Here is a 17,820-nt window from a genome sequence, read left to right as displayed (position 1 = left end):
CATGCAAGTCGTGATTCCTATTACAATAGCATGAACATCTCATACATCACATATAGATCATTCATCATTCATCACAACTTTGGCCATATCATATCACAAACCACTTGCTGCAAAAACAAGTTAGACGTCCTCAAATTGTTGTTGCAAGTTTTACGTGGCTGATTTAGGGTTCTAGCAAGAACGTCTTCTTACCTACGTTAAAGCCACAACGTGATTTGTCAACTTCTATTTACCCTTCATAAGGACCCTGTTCATCGAATCCGCTCCAACTAAAGTGGGAGAGACAGACACCCGCCAGCCACCTTATGCAACCAGTGCATGTTAGTCGGTGGAACCGGTCTCACGTAAGCGTACGTGTAAGGTTGGTCCGGGCCGCTTCATCCCACAATACCGCTGAAGTAAGAAAAGACTAGTAACGGCAGGAAAGTTGACAAATCTACGCCCATAACTCATTGTGTTCTACTCGCGCAAGAAGAACTACGCATAGACCTAGCTCATGATGCCACTGTTGGGGAACGTTGTAGAAAACAAAAATTTTCCTACTCGTTTCACCAAGATCTATCTAGGAGTTCATCTAGCAACGAGTCATCAGATGCATCTACATACCTTGTAGATCGCGTGCGGAAGCATTCAAAGAACGGTGATGATGTAGTCGTACACGACGTGATCCAAATCACCGATGACCAAGCGCCGAACGGACGGCACCTCCGCGTTCAACACACGTACGGGACGGGAGACGTCTCCTCCTTCTTGATCCAGCAAGGGGGGAGGAGAGGTTGATGAAGATCCAGCAGCACGACGGCGTGGTGGTGGATGCAGGGCGTCACAGTAGCAGGGCTTCGCCTATACTACGCGAGAGAGACGTAACGGGGAGAGAGGGAGGCGCTAGGGGCTGTGGTATGAAATCCCTCCTCTCCCCCACTATATATAGGAGGGCCAAGGGGGGGTGGTGCGCAGCCTAGGAGATCTGATCTCCTAGGTGCGGCGGCCAGGGGAGGGTTTCCCTCCCCCCCAAGGCACCTCGGGGTGCCTTCCACCACTTGGACTCCTCCTTGGTGGAAACCCTAGGCGCATGGGCCTAGTAGGGCTGGTGCCCTTGGCCCATGTAGGCCAAGGCGCACCCCCTACAGCCCATGTGGCCCCCCGGGACAGGTGGCCCCACCCGGTGGGCCCACGGGACCCCTCCGGTGGTCCCGGTACAATACCGATAACCCCGAAACTTGTCCCGATGCCCGAAACAGCACTTCCTATATATAATTCTTTACCTCCGGACCATTCCGGAACTCCTCGTGACGTCCGGGATCTCATCCGGGACTCCGAACAACATTCGGGTTCCTGCATATACATATCTTCACAACCCTAGCGTCACCGAACCTTAAGTGTGTAGACCCTACGGGTTCGGGAGACAAGCAGACATGACCGAGACGACTCTCCGGTCAATAACCAACAGCGGGATCTGGATACCCATGTTGGCTCCCACATGCTCCACGATGATCTCATCGGATGAACCACGATGTCGAGGATTCAATCAACCCCGTATGCAATTCCCTTTGTCAATCGATATGTTACTTGCCCGAGATTCGATCGTCGGTATCCCAATACCTCGTTCAATCTCGTTACCGGCAAGTCACTTTACTCGTACCGTAATGCATGATCACGTGACCAGACACTTGGTCACTTTGAGCTCATTATGATGATGCATTACCGAGTGGGCCCAGTGATACCTCTCCGTCATACGGAGTGACAAATCCCAGTCTTGATCCATGTCAACCCAACAGACACTTTCGGAGATACCCATAGTGTACCTTTATAGTCACCCAGTTACGTTGTGACGTTTGGCATACCCAAAGCACTCCTACGGTATCCGGGAGTTACACGATCTCATGGTCTAAGGAAAAGATACTTTGACATTGGAAAACTCTAGCAAACGAACTATACGATCTTGTGCTATGTTTAGGATTGGGTCTTGTCCATCACATCATTCTCCTAATGATGTGATCTCATTATCAATGACATCCAATGTCCATAGTCAGGAAACCATGACTATCTGTTGATCAACGAGCTAGTCAACTAGAGGCTTACTAGGGACATGTTGGTGTCTGTTATTCACACATGTATTACGATTTCCGGATAATACAATTATAGCATGAATAAAGACAATTATCATGAACAAGGAAATATAATAATAATGCTTTTATTATTGCCTCTAGGGCATATTTCCAACACTCCGGTCGGTCGAGACTTGAAAGGTGGGTGAGGCACGCCGTGGCTCACCAGTCGGCCGCCCCACAAGTCGCGGCAATCAAGCCCGACAAATCCCTCTACGGCCTGTTCGAACTGTCGACTGGCTCCGCGGAGACCGCATCCGAGTGCGACAGCAGCGACCCAGCGGCTGAGGTTCTGGCGGTCGATGGAACACACAGTCCTCCCGATTTCCCTCGCATTGATGGAGGCGCGGGTGAGGGCGACCCGTCGCATCCCCACGATGAGTATCTCCCCGAACCTCTCACGTCACTGCAGCGAGAGGAGCTTCGCCGTCGGAACATGGACGCACTCCGCACTCCTATCATCGGAGAAACCCCCGAGGCCCGGGCCTTGGAGGACGCGCGCTTGGCTAACTTGGCCGAGTGCACTCGACTGGAAAATCTCCAACGAACACTCGACGAGCAAGCGCGTCAGCGAGCTCCCGAGTCCAGTCGACGTCAGCTCTTCCCGCCGACACAGGTATATCGAACCCCAGTTCAGAATTTGGCCGCCGCGGCCCGTATAGCAGAATCGATTCAGCCCTCCCAGTCAGAGGCTGGCAGGGGCTTGTTGCAGATCAGAGCGTTGCTCCGGGTGGCGGGAAACCAGAATTCCGCTGTTTCTTAGTCACGGAATAGGATCCACAGTCGATCCGTTGCAACAGATACAGTCCAGTCGGCTCACAGCCCGAGATCGCCCCCGAGGCGTGAGGGACGTGGAGACCGGCACAATCAGTACAGAAGAAATGAGTAGTATGATCACCGATCCGATCGTGATGATCGACGTCGAGTGCCAACCCCTCCCCCGAGGAGTGGGTCATATGCGCCTCGACACCGAGATGACAGACGCCCTCATGGTGTTGGGCGGAGGATTCTAGTCGACCCCAGGGACCCAGGCTTTGATGCGAGATCCATCCTCGTTCAGGGTTTGGTTGACAGGAACAGAGCTCATCGAGAAGGCCACGACAGAGATGCGCCTGCCAGCAGCAGGATACATGTTTCGAGGCCAGAGTGTTTCAGTCGAGCCATCAGAGCCGCAGTGATTCCTTCCAACTTCAGGTTGGCGACGGGAGTCAGCAAGTTCACCGGTGAGTCTAAACCTGACACTTGGCTCGAAGATTACAGAATGGCTGTACAGATTGGCGGTGGCAATGATGAGGTGGCTATGAAGCATTTGCCTCTCATGTTAGAGGGCTCAGCCAGAGCACTGTATTAGGGACGTTACCAGTAACGCCCAGTCTTAATGTATTTTAACCCCGCATTACTGAGGGCCAGAGGGGTTGGCGAACTCTATATAAGCCACCCCGTCCTCAGTAGCAAGGGTTCGCACCCCTGTTATTCACACACCTATAATCCAATCGACCGCCTCCGGGCACGAGACGTAGGGCTGTTACTTCCTCCGCGAAGGGCCTGAACTCGTACATCCTAGTGTGTTTACAACTTCTCCATAGCTGAGATCTAGCCTCTCCATACACACCCCCCTACATCACTGTCAGAGTTAGAACCACGACAAGCGGGGCTACACTGACGAACAATATGAAGTACGTAAATAACAACATTCACAATTTTATTTTATTACCATCATTTGTGTTGAGTTTCATTCATTTATATATATATATATATATATATATATGTATATATATATGTATGTATGTATTGACCCCCTTCTTCAAATTAGATGTTTCGGAAGCGGGATGAACTCCTAGCACCAGCTCACATGCGAGCAATTCAAGAGGAATTGGCGGCATTCTTTCTTGGCCACGTGATCGCTGAAGACGGAGAATACTATGTGGACCATGAGTCCGTATAATTATATTTGTAAAAGATAATTATTGTATATATGTAGCCGGTAGTGTCGGATAGATATACAAGAACTTGTTGTTCGACCAATCTCTCGGAGAAGGAGAGGTGGTCGATATCACTTCTCTCTGTATGCATATATGTTCATGACGATCTTCTGTTTCCTTCGTTTGCTTATTAGCTAGCTAGCGTGTCTAGTCCTCTCTATACGTATGTATAGTACGTAGCGTCGACCAAGCACGGACATAAGAAAGGACACTTCTCTCTATTAATTATAGCTAGCTAACATAATATATGAAACACCTAAATTAACCCCCAAAAACCCCCAACCCCCCCCTTTAAAAAAAACAAAAACCCCAGCCACAGAAATGCTGACGCGTGGATGCCTATTGGTCCCGGTTGGTGCCACCAACCGGGACCAAAGGATCTCCTGCCTGGGCTCCGCGCACAGGCCACGTGGAGGCCCATCTGTCCCGGTTCTGAATTAAACCGGGACTAAAGGAACAGGACATTAGTACCGACCCTTTAGTCCCGGTTCAGGAACCGGGACAAAAGGCCCTTACGAACCAGGACAACAGGTCCTTTTTCTACCAGTGTCAGGGTGCACGGCGGAGCTATGGGTGAGGAGGCAGGTGCAACTGGTTGGGACATAGTGGTCGTCTTCTTTGGGCGGGAGGGATATGGTCTCTTGTGTGATCGGATGCCACAGCCAAGTCTCCCACGGGAAGGCGCCAAGCATGGATGATGAAGATCCAGCCCTACAGGGTGGCAAAGCAGATCTAGTTGTCCTTGGGGGATAGCATGGCGGGTGTCACCTCCATACATGTTCTCTTTTCCGATATGTTGAACATGAGCTTCTTGGGGATATGTTCTTGATCATCGCATCTGACTCCGATCGCCGTCGTCGAGTCGTTCCGGGAAGGCTGGTGTTCGAAGACGAGCAGTGTGGCAAGGACCGGAGGGCGCTGGTGCTGGCGCTGCTGCATGCCATTGCTGGTCGATCGCTCTTGAAACTGAGTTCAATCTCCGGCCAGTACGCGTGCGCGCTGTCGTCGTCGGTGGACGCGAGAAATCCTCTACCTCTCCTCTTATACATACATGCGAATCTGAAAAGTAGACTCTGATTTTCCGAGTCAGTATGTGAATACAATTCCTCCCTTTTAGAAAAAAGGAACGCGAAATATACCCGAATATACCCAGAGGCCCAGTTTACTGTTTTTTCTTTTTTTAAATGCCATAAATAAATTACATATTTACCTTGCAAAGACAGAGAAAAAGCGTTGTGCAATTCCATGCATATAAAAAATTAAAAATGCCATATTAATTTATAAAGAAGGACATGGTACTTTACAAAAAAAATGCTATGATGTAAAAAAAATTTTATTTTGTTTTTTTTTCACTGCGCACAATTCATAGAAACGCCATGTCAGTGAATTGTCTTTTGGCCATGGCAAAAACAAATTGCTATCCTCTTACTAAATAAAATTTTCATCCTATAGTTCATAAAAAATGTCATGCTATCAATAATAAAACCGCCACCTTCCAAATAATAAAACTGCCATCCTCATAACAATAAAAATGTCATGTTATTAACAATAAAAATGCCATGCTCTTTACCATAAACTGACATCCCTCTTGATAAATAGAAATGCCATGTAACTAAAAAAATAAAAATGCCATGTTAATAATAATAAAACTGCCATCCTCTTAGTAATAGAAAACACCACTTTATTAAAAACATTAAATGTCATGCTCTTTACTAAAAAAAATGCCATGCTCTTTATCATAAACTGCCATCCCTCTTGATAAATAAAAATACCTTGTAACTAAAAAAAGTCCATGTTACTAATAAATAAAACTGCCATCCTCTTAATAATAGAAAATGCCATGTTATTAATTATTAAAATGCCACGATCTCTGCTAAAAAATGCGATGTGTGGCATTCAAAAGGACCTGAAAAATGCCACGGTCTCTGCTAAAACAAATGCAATGTGTGGCACTAAAAAGGACCTGAAAAATGACATGCACTTTACTAGAAAAAATGCCATGTGAGCTATTAAAACCAGGACCTAGAAAAAATGACATGCTACATATCATAAAAATGCACATCGCAAATTTAGGGAAAAAAACTCCAAAAAAATGATATTTCTTCTACCAATAATTAAAAAAATGGTATTTTTTATTTTTATTTTAAAATGAAACATTATATTTTTTAAATAGCTTCATAAGATATATAGAAACATGTTTAAACTGCAAATGTAGACAAAAGGCGCTATAGTACAGGTGGCAGGCGATGCGCGCCATGGGCGGGAGGTCTCTGGTTAGAGACCCCATGCTCGCATGTTTTTTGGGACACAAAGAACAAAATGTTGGTTGGGAAATCTAAAGATGTGACCTCCTGGAGCTGACCTACGTTGCATCGGATGTGCGTCAAGATGCATCTGACGGTGATGGGGCCGTTCGTTGGGGTGGGCCTTTCAGCGAACGATCGCCAGATAACATTTCCATTTTATTTCCTGTTTTCCTTTTCTTTTCAGGTTTACATTTCATTTTCTTTTGGTTTACTTACGGTGTTTTGGTTTATTTTTGCACTTTTCTTTGTTTTTTTCTTGTACCTTGTTTTTTTTTCAAAACGCTGCATAAATATTTGTAAATTTGTGTTTAGAAAAATTATTTCATCTTTTCAAAAATACAACATATTCTAAATTACACGATTTTTTATATAAATATGTGGATATTGTTTCAATTTTATGAATATACAGAAAATCTATTAATCACTTTTAGTTACAAGAATACAAGAATATGTTTACAAAAATACATGAACACTATTTTAGATTACATAAAATATTTAGTGCTTTGTAAACAATTTAAAATTACATGAACTATTTTTGAAAAGACAATAATATTTATCGAAACATATGAAGACTTTTTATAGATACAAGAATATCTATTAAAGTACATTAATCCCATTTGAAAATACAAGAGCATTCCCTTAAATTATGGGGAAAAATCCATGACCACATATACATTTTTTACATGCACATTCTTGATAATTTAGGCAATTTTCAAAAATGTTTTTTCTACTTGTGTGTCATGGTTATTACTCCCTCATTCATGTGCAAACACACAAGTAATAATTCAACACAAGCACCGCCAGGGCCAGATCTCACCAACTAGTGGGGCACATTGCCCCGCCATATCAGTATGGGACCGTCCAGATTTCTCGAATCACCTCCAAACCGATTGCGACATTGGGCCTGAAATATCAGCATGGAAAGTTGACTCCTCTTCCTGTCCGCATTGCAAGCAGGTGGCAATCAGGTCAAGATGCGATAACATTTGAGGTCCCTAGTCCACAACACTTTGAGCAACTTCCATACACAAATTTACATCTTTTGTGTGTAGCGACCAGACCTCAAACAATCTGATCTCTGTGCTTTAGTGTCATCCCTAGATCAGTAATGCTGACACGCACAATACTTGAAGGATTTATAACAGAGTAGTAATCACACACTTATTACATCGAATGCTTCAAAAGAGAACTTATTACAGTAAATATGGCTTAAGGCCATCTAATAACGATAACAGCGGAAGGCTTGGAAGATAATTGAGTCCATCAACTCCAACGGCATCACTGAGTATAGAACCATGACCTAAAGGCACCTTATTCGTCGTCTGAAAAGTCTGCAACATGAACGTTACAGCCCGAAAACGGGTCAGCACATGAAATATGCTGGCAAATTAACACATAGAGAGTAATAAAGGAATAAAGCTATACTACATGCATATATGACTGGTGGAAAACTCTATGGTTACAATTTTTTTCATAAAGCCAATTTTCCCTACCGCAAAGGAATGAATTTTTTATTTAACTATCATGGTGGTTGTTGAACATTGAGAAGATAGACATCTTCTCAATCCCAATTAAGCATTATCATTAAAACCCAACAATATTAATTAAAGTAACATGATGAGATTCACATGATAATTCAAGTACTAGATACTCAAGACATCCATAACCGGGGACACGGCTAACCATGATTAGTTTATACACTCTGCAGAGGTTTGCGCACTTTTCCCCACAAGACTCGATCTCCTCTGTTGGGATTCTCGCACTACAAGATGTTTGAGAAACGGATGACCGAGACATAGTCTTTTAGAAGCGCTAGCACCTTACGATCGGGTGGACAGTACCAACCTACATCCCCTACACCTGCTAGTCTACCACTGTAAGAGTTCGCACGACTTAGTCAACTATACTAGAGCCCATAGTAGCTTGTGGCTGCACATGGAAGTTTCTAGTATGAATAATCTCATGATCCCTTTGAGTCTGGGTGGCGGTCCATAAAGAAAACAGGCAATCACTGGAATACCCAGGTGCCTCAATCCACCCAGATGTGTGTTTAAGTTGCCATCTTAAATAAACCATTAGTTTAACAATATCACATCTTTCATGGATACACTCACCCAATCCACGTCTACTAGCATAGCATGACACAACAAGCAAACGTAGAAGTAACTCCCAAGGGTTTGATAATAAAATAGGTAATAGGTACTACCTCATCTACTTCCCAAAACCCACATATTAATCAGATCCTAATCATACAATTGTTTGAGGATTGATCTAATGCAATAAAAACTGGGTAGTAAAGAGGTATGATCAAAGTGTTACTTGTCTTGCTGATGATCCGCGAAACCTAGAGATTCAAAGTAGCAAGCGGCGCACTCCGGGTACTCTATCGCAAATAAACAAGCATACAATAAGTACTCAACTAATACACGGGTAAAACTCAAATAAGAGATCTAACTAGAAAGTTCAACTTAAGAACTCCGGTTTGCAAAAAGAATCAAATTGAACGAAGCAACGAAAGTCAAACGGCGAAAAAAACAAACTTCGTTTACTAATCTGGATCTAAGTCAAATTTTACAAAAGCAAAATCTTATTTGAGTAGGTTAAACGGAAAAATGGTTTCGAGACGAAACTCCAGGCGCTTGAATCGCCTGATTCCGATAAACGAGCGAAAAGTTATACTTGAACGAAAATCGGATAAGAAATCGCGATCAGAAATAACTGCGGAAAAATCCAAGAAAAAGAAAAACGGACGAACAGATTAACGAATGAACGTTCGTTAACTGAAACTAAACAGCGAATTCGTCCATTAAAACAAACGAATGGGCGAACGCTCACTAAAAAAATAAACCAGAAAAAGGATCTATTTCAAAAAAACGAAACTAGGGTTTTCTAAAAAACCGGATCGGTTTCTTTAGAAAAACCGGGGCGGCGGGGCGGCTACCTCGGCTCGGCTCCGGCGGGGTTCCGGTGCGGCGGTGGGGCGGCGTGGGGTCGCGGGGCTGCGGCGGGAGGCAGCAGCGGCGGCGCAAGGCGGCGACGGCGGCTGCTGCTGCTTCTTTCGGCGGCGGGGCGGGTCGGGTGGCAGGGTGGGGAGGGCGACGACGGCTATTTAAGAGGGTGGGTGGCGGCTTGGGGAAGGGGCAAGGCGGCGGCGCGGAGGAGTCCGGCTCAGACTTGGAGTCCGGGTCGGCTGCGGGGCGGCGCGGGGAAGGCGGCGGCGGCGCAGGCCGGCCTGGCTCGGCTGGGCCTTCGGCCCAGTCGGGCGCGGAGACTTTTTTTTAAAAAAATCCCGTCGAACTAAGAAAAATCCTAGAAAAACAAATAAAAATCTAAAAGTGTCAAAACAAATTTTCACCGTCTAAATAAAATATTTAGAACAAGATGAACATTTTCTTGGCCCTAAAATGCAGTTTTGAAAAACATGCAATTTTTCCTAAATTCAAATAGAATAGCGAGAAAACTCCGAAATAAAATATTACTTGATTTTTTTATTAAACCTTCAATATTTTTTATTTTGGCAAAGTCATTTTATTCCCTCTCTCATATTTTTATTATAGAAATAATTGAAGATAAATAAACAAAATCAATGATCCTATTTTCAAAATTTGAGAAAAACCCAAATATGAAAATAACGAAATCCCCAACTCTCTCCGTAGGTCCTTGAGTTGCGTAGAATTTCTGGATCAGGCCAAAAGCAAATAAAATATGATATGCAGTGATGACCTAATGTATAACATTCCAAATTGAAAATTTGGGATGTTACAAACCTACCCCCTTTAAGATGAATCTCGCCCTCGAGATTTAGGTTGGCCAGAAAATAGGTGAGGGTGGTCCTTCAACAGTTCTTGCTCTTGCTCCCAGGTGGCTTCATCCTTGATGTGGTGGCTCCACTGAACTTTACAAAACTTGATAACCTTGATGCGGGTGACTCGGCTGGCATACTCAAGAATCTTGACGGGTTTCTCCTCATAGGTCAAATCACTATCCAACTGAATTGCTTCCAGCGGCAGTGTATCTCTCAGCGGTATGTCCGCCATCTCTGTGTGGCACTTCTTCAATTGGGAGACGTGGAACACGTCGTGAACTCTCGACAATCCTTCAGGCAATTCCAACTTATAAGCAACTTCTCCCATGCGTCCCAAAATTTTGTAGGGTCCCTCAAAGCGTGGCGCTACCTTTCCCTTAACTCCAAAATGCTTAACTCCTTGAAGTGGAGATACTCGAAGATAAACTCGGTCTCCGACTTCGTAAACTGTCTCCTTGCGTTTACAATCTGCATAGCTCTTCTGCCTGGACTGGGCTACCTCGAGCCTATCGCGAATCAATTTCACCTTCTGTTCAGACTCCTTAATCAAATCCGGTCCAAACAACTGGCGGTCTCCAACTTCATCCCACGACAATGGGGTCCTGCACCTCCTTCCGTACAAGGCTTCGAAAGGGGCCATCTTCAAACTGGATTGATAACTGTTGTTGTAAGAGAACTCTGCATATGGCAAATTGTCGTCCCAACTAGATCCATAATCTAGCGCACAAGCTCTCAGCATATCCTCCAAACTCTGATTGACTCTCTCGGTCTGTCCATCTGTCCGCGGATGAAAAGTTGTACTGAACTCTAATCTGGTACCCAAAGTTTCGTGCAACTGATTCCAGAACTTTGAGGTAAACTGGGTTCCTCTATCTGATACAATGCTCCTCGGAACTCCATGCAGACATACGATCCTGGTCATGTATATCTTTGCCAACTTAGCACTGGTATAAATGGTCTTTACTGGGATGAAATGAGCTACCTTCGTCAAGCGATCGACTACAACCCATATCGAGTCATAGCCTGAACGGGTCCTGGGTAATCCCGTGATAAAATCCATGCCTAGCTTATCCCACTTCCATTCGGGTATCGGCAATGGCTGTAGCAATCCTGCTGGCTTCTGATGCTCTGCCTTTACTCTCTGACATACATCACAAACTGCTACATACTTCGCAATATCCTTCTTCATTCCGGTCCACCAGAAAGTATCCTTCAAATCCAAATACATCTTGGTATTTCCTGGGTGAATTGAATATGGTGAATCATGGGCCTCCTGCAGAATCAACTTCCTGATCTCCGGGTCGTTAGGCACATAAACACGGTCTTCAAACCATAGGGTACCGTGCTCATCCTCATAAAATCCTTTAACTTTTCCTTTGCTCATTTTCTCCTTTGTAGAGGCAACCTCCTTGTCAGTCTTTTGAGCTTCTCTGATCTTATCCATCAAAGTAGACTGAATCTCCAATGCTGCTACATAGCCTCTCGGAACTATCTCCAAACATAGCTCACGAAGGTCTTCGGCTAACTCCTTCGGTAAATCTCCCGCCATTAGTGTGTTGACATGGCTCTTACGGCTCAGCGCATCGGCTACTACGTTAGCCTTTCCGGGATGATAATGCAATCTCATATCATAATCCTTGATGAGCTCCAACCATCTCCTTTGCCTGAGATTTAGCTCCTTCTGCGTGAAAATATACTTCAAACTCTTGTGATCCGTGTACACTTCACAATGGTTTCCAATAAGAAAATGTCTCCAAGTCTTCAATGCATGCACTCCGGCTGCTAACTCCAAATCATGCGTGGCATAATTCAACTCATGAGGTTTCAACTGTCGTGAAGCATACGAAACAACTCTTCCCTCCTGCATAAGCACTGCTCCAAGTCCTCGACGTGAAGCGTCGCAATACACCTCATAATCCTTGCTCTGATCTGGCAGAATCAATACTGGTGATGTAACCAAACGTTTCTTCAACTCCTGGAAACTGGCCTCACATTCCTCAATCCATTTGAACTTGGTATCCTTCTTCAACAACTCCGTCATAGGCTTCGCAATTTTTGAGAAATTCTCAATAAATCTCCGGTAGTATCCTGCAAGTCCAAGAAAACTCCGGATCTCTCCAACTGTTGTTGGTGCTTCCCAATTTGTCACCGTGACAACCTTGGTGGGATCTACTGTTATACCTTCTCCGGATATAACGTGTTCAGGGAATCCAACTTCCTTTAACCAAAACTCACATTTGCTGAACTTGGCATATAACTGATGTTCTCTGAGCTTCTCAAGTACAAAACGCAAATGCTCCTTATGCTCCTCTTCATTCTTTGAGTAGACCAAAATATCATCAATGAACACCATGACGAACTTATCCAAAAACTCCATAAACACCTTGTTCATCATGTTTATGAAATATGCAGGTGCGTTAGTCAGACCAAATGACATAATGGTATACTCGTACAACCCATACCTGGTGGTAAAAGCCGTCTTAGGTATATCCTGCTCTCAAATCTTCAACTGATGGTATACTGATCGCAGATCGATCTTGGAAAATACCTTAGCTCCTTGCAATTGATCAAACAGATCATTGATTATCGGCAGTGGGTACTTGTTCTTGATTGTTACTTCATTCAATCCTCGATAATCAACGACCATCCTTAACATCCACTAGAAGTACTGGCGATCCCCAAGGCGAAGAACTTGGGCGAATATAACCTTTATCTAGTAACTCTTTAATCTGCTTCTTAATCTCCTCCAAATCTTTTGCGGGCATCCTGTATGCACTACTAGAAACTACAATTTTACCTACAGCCATGTACCCTAGGTGAAATGCCAAAAACCATAGGTAAAGGCTTTACCTAGAGCTTGCCCTAGGGAAAGAACCTTAGGTAAAGTATAGTCGGTAAAGAGCTCTTTCCCTAGAGTGCACCTCCCAAGCTCTAGGGAACCATTGTTTACCTAGGGCTGCAGACCGTAGGGGAAGAATTAGACTTCACGTTAGTCCATGTTGGAAAGGTGATTTACCTACAAGCAAGTTTGGCCCTAGGGAAAGATTACAGGGCCCTTTTGAATCATGCCATGCAAATATACAATTCAAATTTAAATTCGTAGCAGCATAATTTAAATAATTAAATTTTGCACCATAATTCAAATTTATAAATTATAGCCAAAATTGAACAACCACATCACATTCATGGTCAATGACACATACATCGGACTACAGTTCAATAGAGCCGGACTTTTGGAAAAAAAAGCTATATGCTCCAACTAGCAGGATACCTAAATCACCAGTACAAGCGTTGTCAAGCCAAAGTATCTGCTACTACCAAAAATTTGTAGCAACATGTTATCTATACATGCACCAAGAAGTTGGTCTTCAAGCAGACACAATCCTTCCTTCCAGGCTCTGGTTTGTGACTCTTGTCAAAACAACACATCATCATCATCGTGTCAAAATCACTGGAAAAACCAAATGCTCTTTAAAAGCACCATCATCATCACTCGAAGTAGAGCCTAATCACCGAGTCGGCACCAGCAGTGAACAACCTCAGCTGCCTCAGGTGGAATTTTCAATCCAAAACCCCTGCATTGTAACGTAAGCAAAGCACCGCTATGCTTCAGATTTTCCAACGAGAAACATAACAATAATGTAAGCCACTGTCTGCTTTGATGAAGGTTAGGATATGTGTATGAGTGCAAACAAGAAACTACGAAAGAAAGGGCATGTAACAATATACCTCTTCTATCTGAACTTAGATGGCCACGAAGAATCTCCAACAGCACAATAAGTGGGTTCTGGTTCAGATCAGCGTATATCATTCCACGGAACACATAGGCTGTACAATCGTCTAACAATGAGTCGAAAAGAGGGTGCATCGGTGGAAAGTGGCACTCGTTGTATCCATCGAGTGGTTCCTGAAACAAAGAAACTGAATTACTACAAGATATATTAGTTCAAATAGAAAAGTATAACTAGTGGGTGCTATCCGAAAACGGACTGTATCTAATGGGAGATTTCAGGAAAAAGAAAGGCAATCACTAGAACCGGAAGAAACATGAGAACATTTTTTACAGTACAAACCATTCAAAAAACTAGACTAAGCAATGGAAATCAATGACATCTAACAGAGAACACTTATGCACATAGTGGTGCTACCGAGAAGGAAACAAATGTTCAGCTTGACTTTCAAGGCGGGTGTAAAGGAGTAATCTGTGGCCAACATCAGGTAGCAAAACATGTGGCCGCTATAGTCGACGGTTACCCAAGTATTTAGTAATTGATACATAAAACACTTTGTAATAGGGTCCATATTAAGCATTATATTGGCAGAACTAATCTGAACAAAGAAAAACTAAAACAATAGCAATCAACCGCCTAAAACACTAACCTTGGCAGTGTAAACACTAACAAAAGAAACATTAATGATCAAGAGGTTGGCTGCCCTGGACCTGGAGTGACAAGCTGAGCGAGTTACTTCCAGATGCACTGATAAAACTCCAAATATCATGTAGCACCTGAGTCAGACATTAGATTTAAGTCTTGTGCATATCCAAAGTGAGATTATGGTCCTGAAATTAGTGATGACCAGTAGTTTACCACTTAGTTGTAAGAATTGAATATTTTAGTAGAAATTTTGGCAGCATAACAACTGTAAATTGTGACAGTAAGGACATAAAACAATAGAATGTAATCCCTCCCCACACCCACATAGCCCCATCATAAAAAAATCATGATCGCGCTTCGCATGTAAGCACAACAGTGCATATGACCACACATCACATAAGCATGCATTTCAACATCCACATTGCAGGAACATACACAGTTTGTATCAATTGTATTTCTAGAAAACTTATATGATCTGTGTGTTGTTGAGCACACAAAGCTGGTGGTTCTTGGCTTATTTCCAAAATCTGCAAGAGATGGTGAGCAAGCAAAGAGTTGGAACTAGAGATGGTGGAATTTCATTGATAGACAAAAGAATAGGGATACACCAATTGGTTAGTTCAAAAGAATCGCAAGTAAATTGATAAGCTCAAACTACATAACATCACCTCAAGAAGTTTCTCTGTGCAAGAGCCTGAATTAAACGATAGTATCCATCAACCATTAGACCATGACCATCGGTAAGAACATGTTCCTGTAGTTAAAGAAGACAATTCAATGATAAATAAAGAGTGAAAAACTTATGGTTTCCTTTGTGCAAACAAACAAAAAACATAGTCATCATAGTATATAACTAGAGATCAAAATCACATCAACATAAAAGTAGATACTAGATGGACATGTTGGTCAGTTTGCACAACATATCCTTCAAAGCAAAGTTCAATTTCCTACATTTTTTTGAAACTGAGACACAATGTTGCATACTTACATAGCAATAAGATCAAGGGGAAATGCCTAGATAGTAGAGAAATTACCATTTATCAGACCTCCTAATACAACACTGTGATTAAGACCACAGCCCCGTTAACTGCCAGTCTGCATTAATAAGATGCTACTATCTGTTATATAGACTCAAGGTGGAACTTTATTAACAAGAGAAGGTTACTCTACTTGAAGTGTGTTCATAGATGCATTCGTAATCATGTAAAATTTAACAACTCTTACAGTACTAAGTTTCTGTTTTTGTTGTTCATGTCAATCTATTTCTGAACTTACTCTTTTTTACCGATTAGAACGCATATAATTACTGGGTAGATTATGCAACTGTACTCGAATTAATAACTACTGCTTAATAGTTCAGAAATAATGTCACATGATTATCCCCACGTAGTCTATCGATCTCCTGAATATTCAGATTTACAGTGAAAGAAACATATTTTCCTACAGTGAGCAGGCATTGACAATATGTAATATGGACAATTCTTGATGGTAGCACGAGTTCTGGCACACAAGTAAAACCATAGAGTGAGAGAGACAATGGGAACCTGTTGGAGAGAAGGAGGGGGTACGATGTTGGGTAGATCCGGTGGTCGTGCAGCTACCAGCCGGGGCAAGGTCACCAGGGGGGCGTCACCGTCATCCCGGCTGCGTGGCCATGGTCAGCAAGCCCGTCACGGCCATGGTTCCACTGGAGCACTGAAGGTATGGAAGAAGAGGGGGCACGACTGCGCAGTGCGGCGTGGGAGCACACGACAGTGTGGTTATGCAGCGGCGGACACAGCGGGGCGGAGGAGAGGCGGTGCGGTGGTTGGGCGGGGGACACGACGGGGCGTAGGTGCGGAAGGGAACAGGGCGAGTGGCGGGGAGACGGGCGGCGGTGGGACACGTCAGTCCGGCAGGGGGCGCGACAGGACGGCTTGGAGGCGAACGGCGGTGGGGAACGGCAGGACTGGGGGTGAGCGCATCTGGATCTTGGACTGGAGATGCTTCGGGAGAGAAGGGGGATATTTTGGCTTCTGGAGGCGCAGGGATTTGAGCGAGGGAAGGAGACCCAGTCGGGCCAAAATATTGGTACATACGCGCCCTTTCTAGCTCTCTATTCGTCATTAGTCACTGAGCAGAGGGCCCAGCTACACGAAAAGGAAAAAAGAGCGCGCGAGCCATCCAATTAAAGTGGCGCGAAGTCGACCGAAGATGCAAAAGGACTCCAGCTACATGCCACAGTGGGCCCTCCCATCATGTTTTCTTAGGCTTGATGGCATGTAAATGGGTCAACCCTAGGGAAAGTATATTGTCATACATATTTTTGTTGGAAAATCATCTTCCCCTAGAGTGCACTGTTCATTGCTTTACTATCCCTTGAGGAGCCCAATAAACTCTAGGGAAAGACCTTGGCCCTAGGTAAAATGGTGATTTCTAATAGTGATGGTCTCTTAGATATTGGCCCTGTGCCTGACAAAATCTCAATCAAAAACTCAATATCTCTATCCGGTGGCATGCTTGGCAACTCCTATGGAAATACGTCAGGGAAATCTTTCACCACTGTGTAACACCCTCGATGCGGCTATAGCTCCGACGTGTCGAGGCACGACTTAGAGACATAACCGCATTGAAAGCAATGTCGCAGGTTAGGCAATCATCACAACATCCCATGTAATATATATAATAAAAGGGGAGATACATAGTTGGCTTACACTCGCCACGTCACATCAAAGTACATAAATAACATACATCATCTAAACACTCATGGCCCGACTACGGCGCCAAAATAGAAGAAAACCCAACATGCGACACGGTCCCGATCAAACCCCAACTGGGCACCACTACTGATCATCAGGAAAAGACACATAGTAACGCTGCGAGTCCTCGTCGAACTCCCACTTGAGCTCGTATGCGTCACCAGGAGCGGAATCACCTGGACCTGCATCTGTAGTTATAGTATCTGTGAGCCACAGGGACTCAGCAATCTCGCACCCTCGCGATCAAGACTATTTAAGCTTATAGAAAGGTAAGGCAAATATATGTGGAGCTGCAGCAAGCGACTAGCATATAAGGTGGCTAACTTATTCGCAAAAGAGAGCGAGAAGAGGAGGCAAAGCGCGAGCGAGAATCTAGAGGAACAACCTGCGCAAGCATTACTCCAACACCGTGTCCACTTCCCGGACTCCGCCGAGGAGAGGCCATCACGGTAACACACACGGTTGATTCATTTTAGTTAAGTTTATGTTCAAGTTATCTACAACC

The 17,820-nt window shown here is 44.1% G+C and overlaps 1 protein-coding gene across 18 annotated transcripts; it reads right to left on the bottom strand.

The window, feature by feature from the left end:
- Positions 1-13,345: 13,345 nt before the first annotated feature.
- Positions 13,346-16,628, bottom strand: LOC125550819 (uncharacterized). Of its 18 annotated transcripts, none has more exons than XM_087513990.1 (6): positions 16,122-16,628; positions 15,612-15,672; positions 15,246-15,331; positions 14,582-14,708; positions 13,931-14,108; positions 13,346-13,808 (listed from the first exon to the last, which is right to left on the bottom strand). In XM_087513990.1, exons 2-6 carry the CDS (start codon positions 15,612-15,614, stop codon positions 13,804-13,806), a joined length of 399 nt encoding a protein of 132 aa, XP_087370116.1. In that variant the 5' UTR covers positions 15,615-15,672; positions 16,122-16,628; the 3' UTR covers positions 13,346-13,803. The 18 variants fall into 18 exon arrangements, 4 of the variants coding, with proteins under 4 accessions (XP_087370116.1, XP_087370113.1, XP_087370115.1 ...); XM_087513987.1 differs by having other exon boundaries at positions 13,346-13,803; XM_087513989.1 differs by having other exon boundaries at positions 13,346-13,776.
- Positions 16,629-17,820: the final 1,192 nt, after the last annotated feature.

The sequence above is a fragment of the Triticum urartu genome, chromosome 3A (assembly GCF_056163025.1).
Source record: "Triticum urartu cultivar PI428250 chromosome 3A, HENAU_Tu73, whole genome shotgun sequence".
NCBI lineage: Eukaryota > Viridiplantae > Streptophyta > Magnoliopsida > Poales > Poaceae > Triticum > Triticum urartu.
Note: the sequence above shows the minus strand (reverse complement) of the source record. Positions and strands in the feature narration are given on the sequence as shown.

What these genes read in the sequence shown, in the direction of transcription:
- LOC125550819 (XM_087513987.1), bottom strand. An exon ending in GCACAGAGAAACTTCTTGAG is followed by an intron (nt 14,709 to 15,245) that starts GTGATGTTATGT and finishes TGTCTGACTCAG; the next exon opens with GTGCTACATGATATTTGGAG. An exon ending in TTAGTGTTTACACTGCCAAG is followed by an intron (nt 14,109 to 14,581) that starts GTTAGTGTTTTA and finishes TCTTTGTTTCAG; the next exon opens with GAACCACTCGATGGATACAA.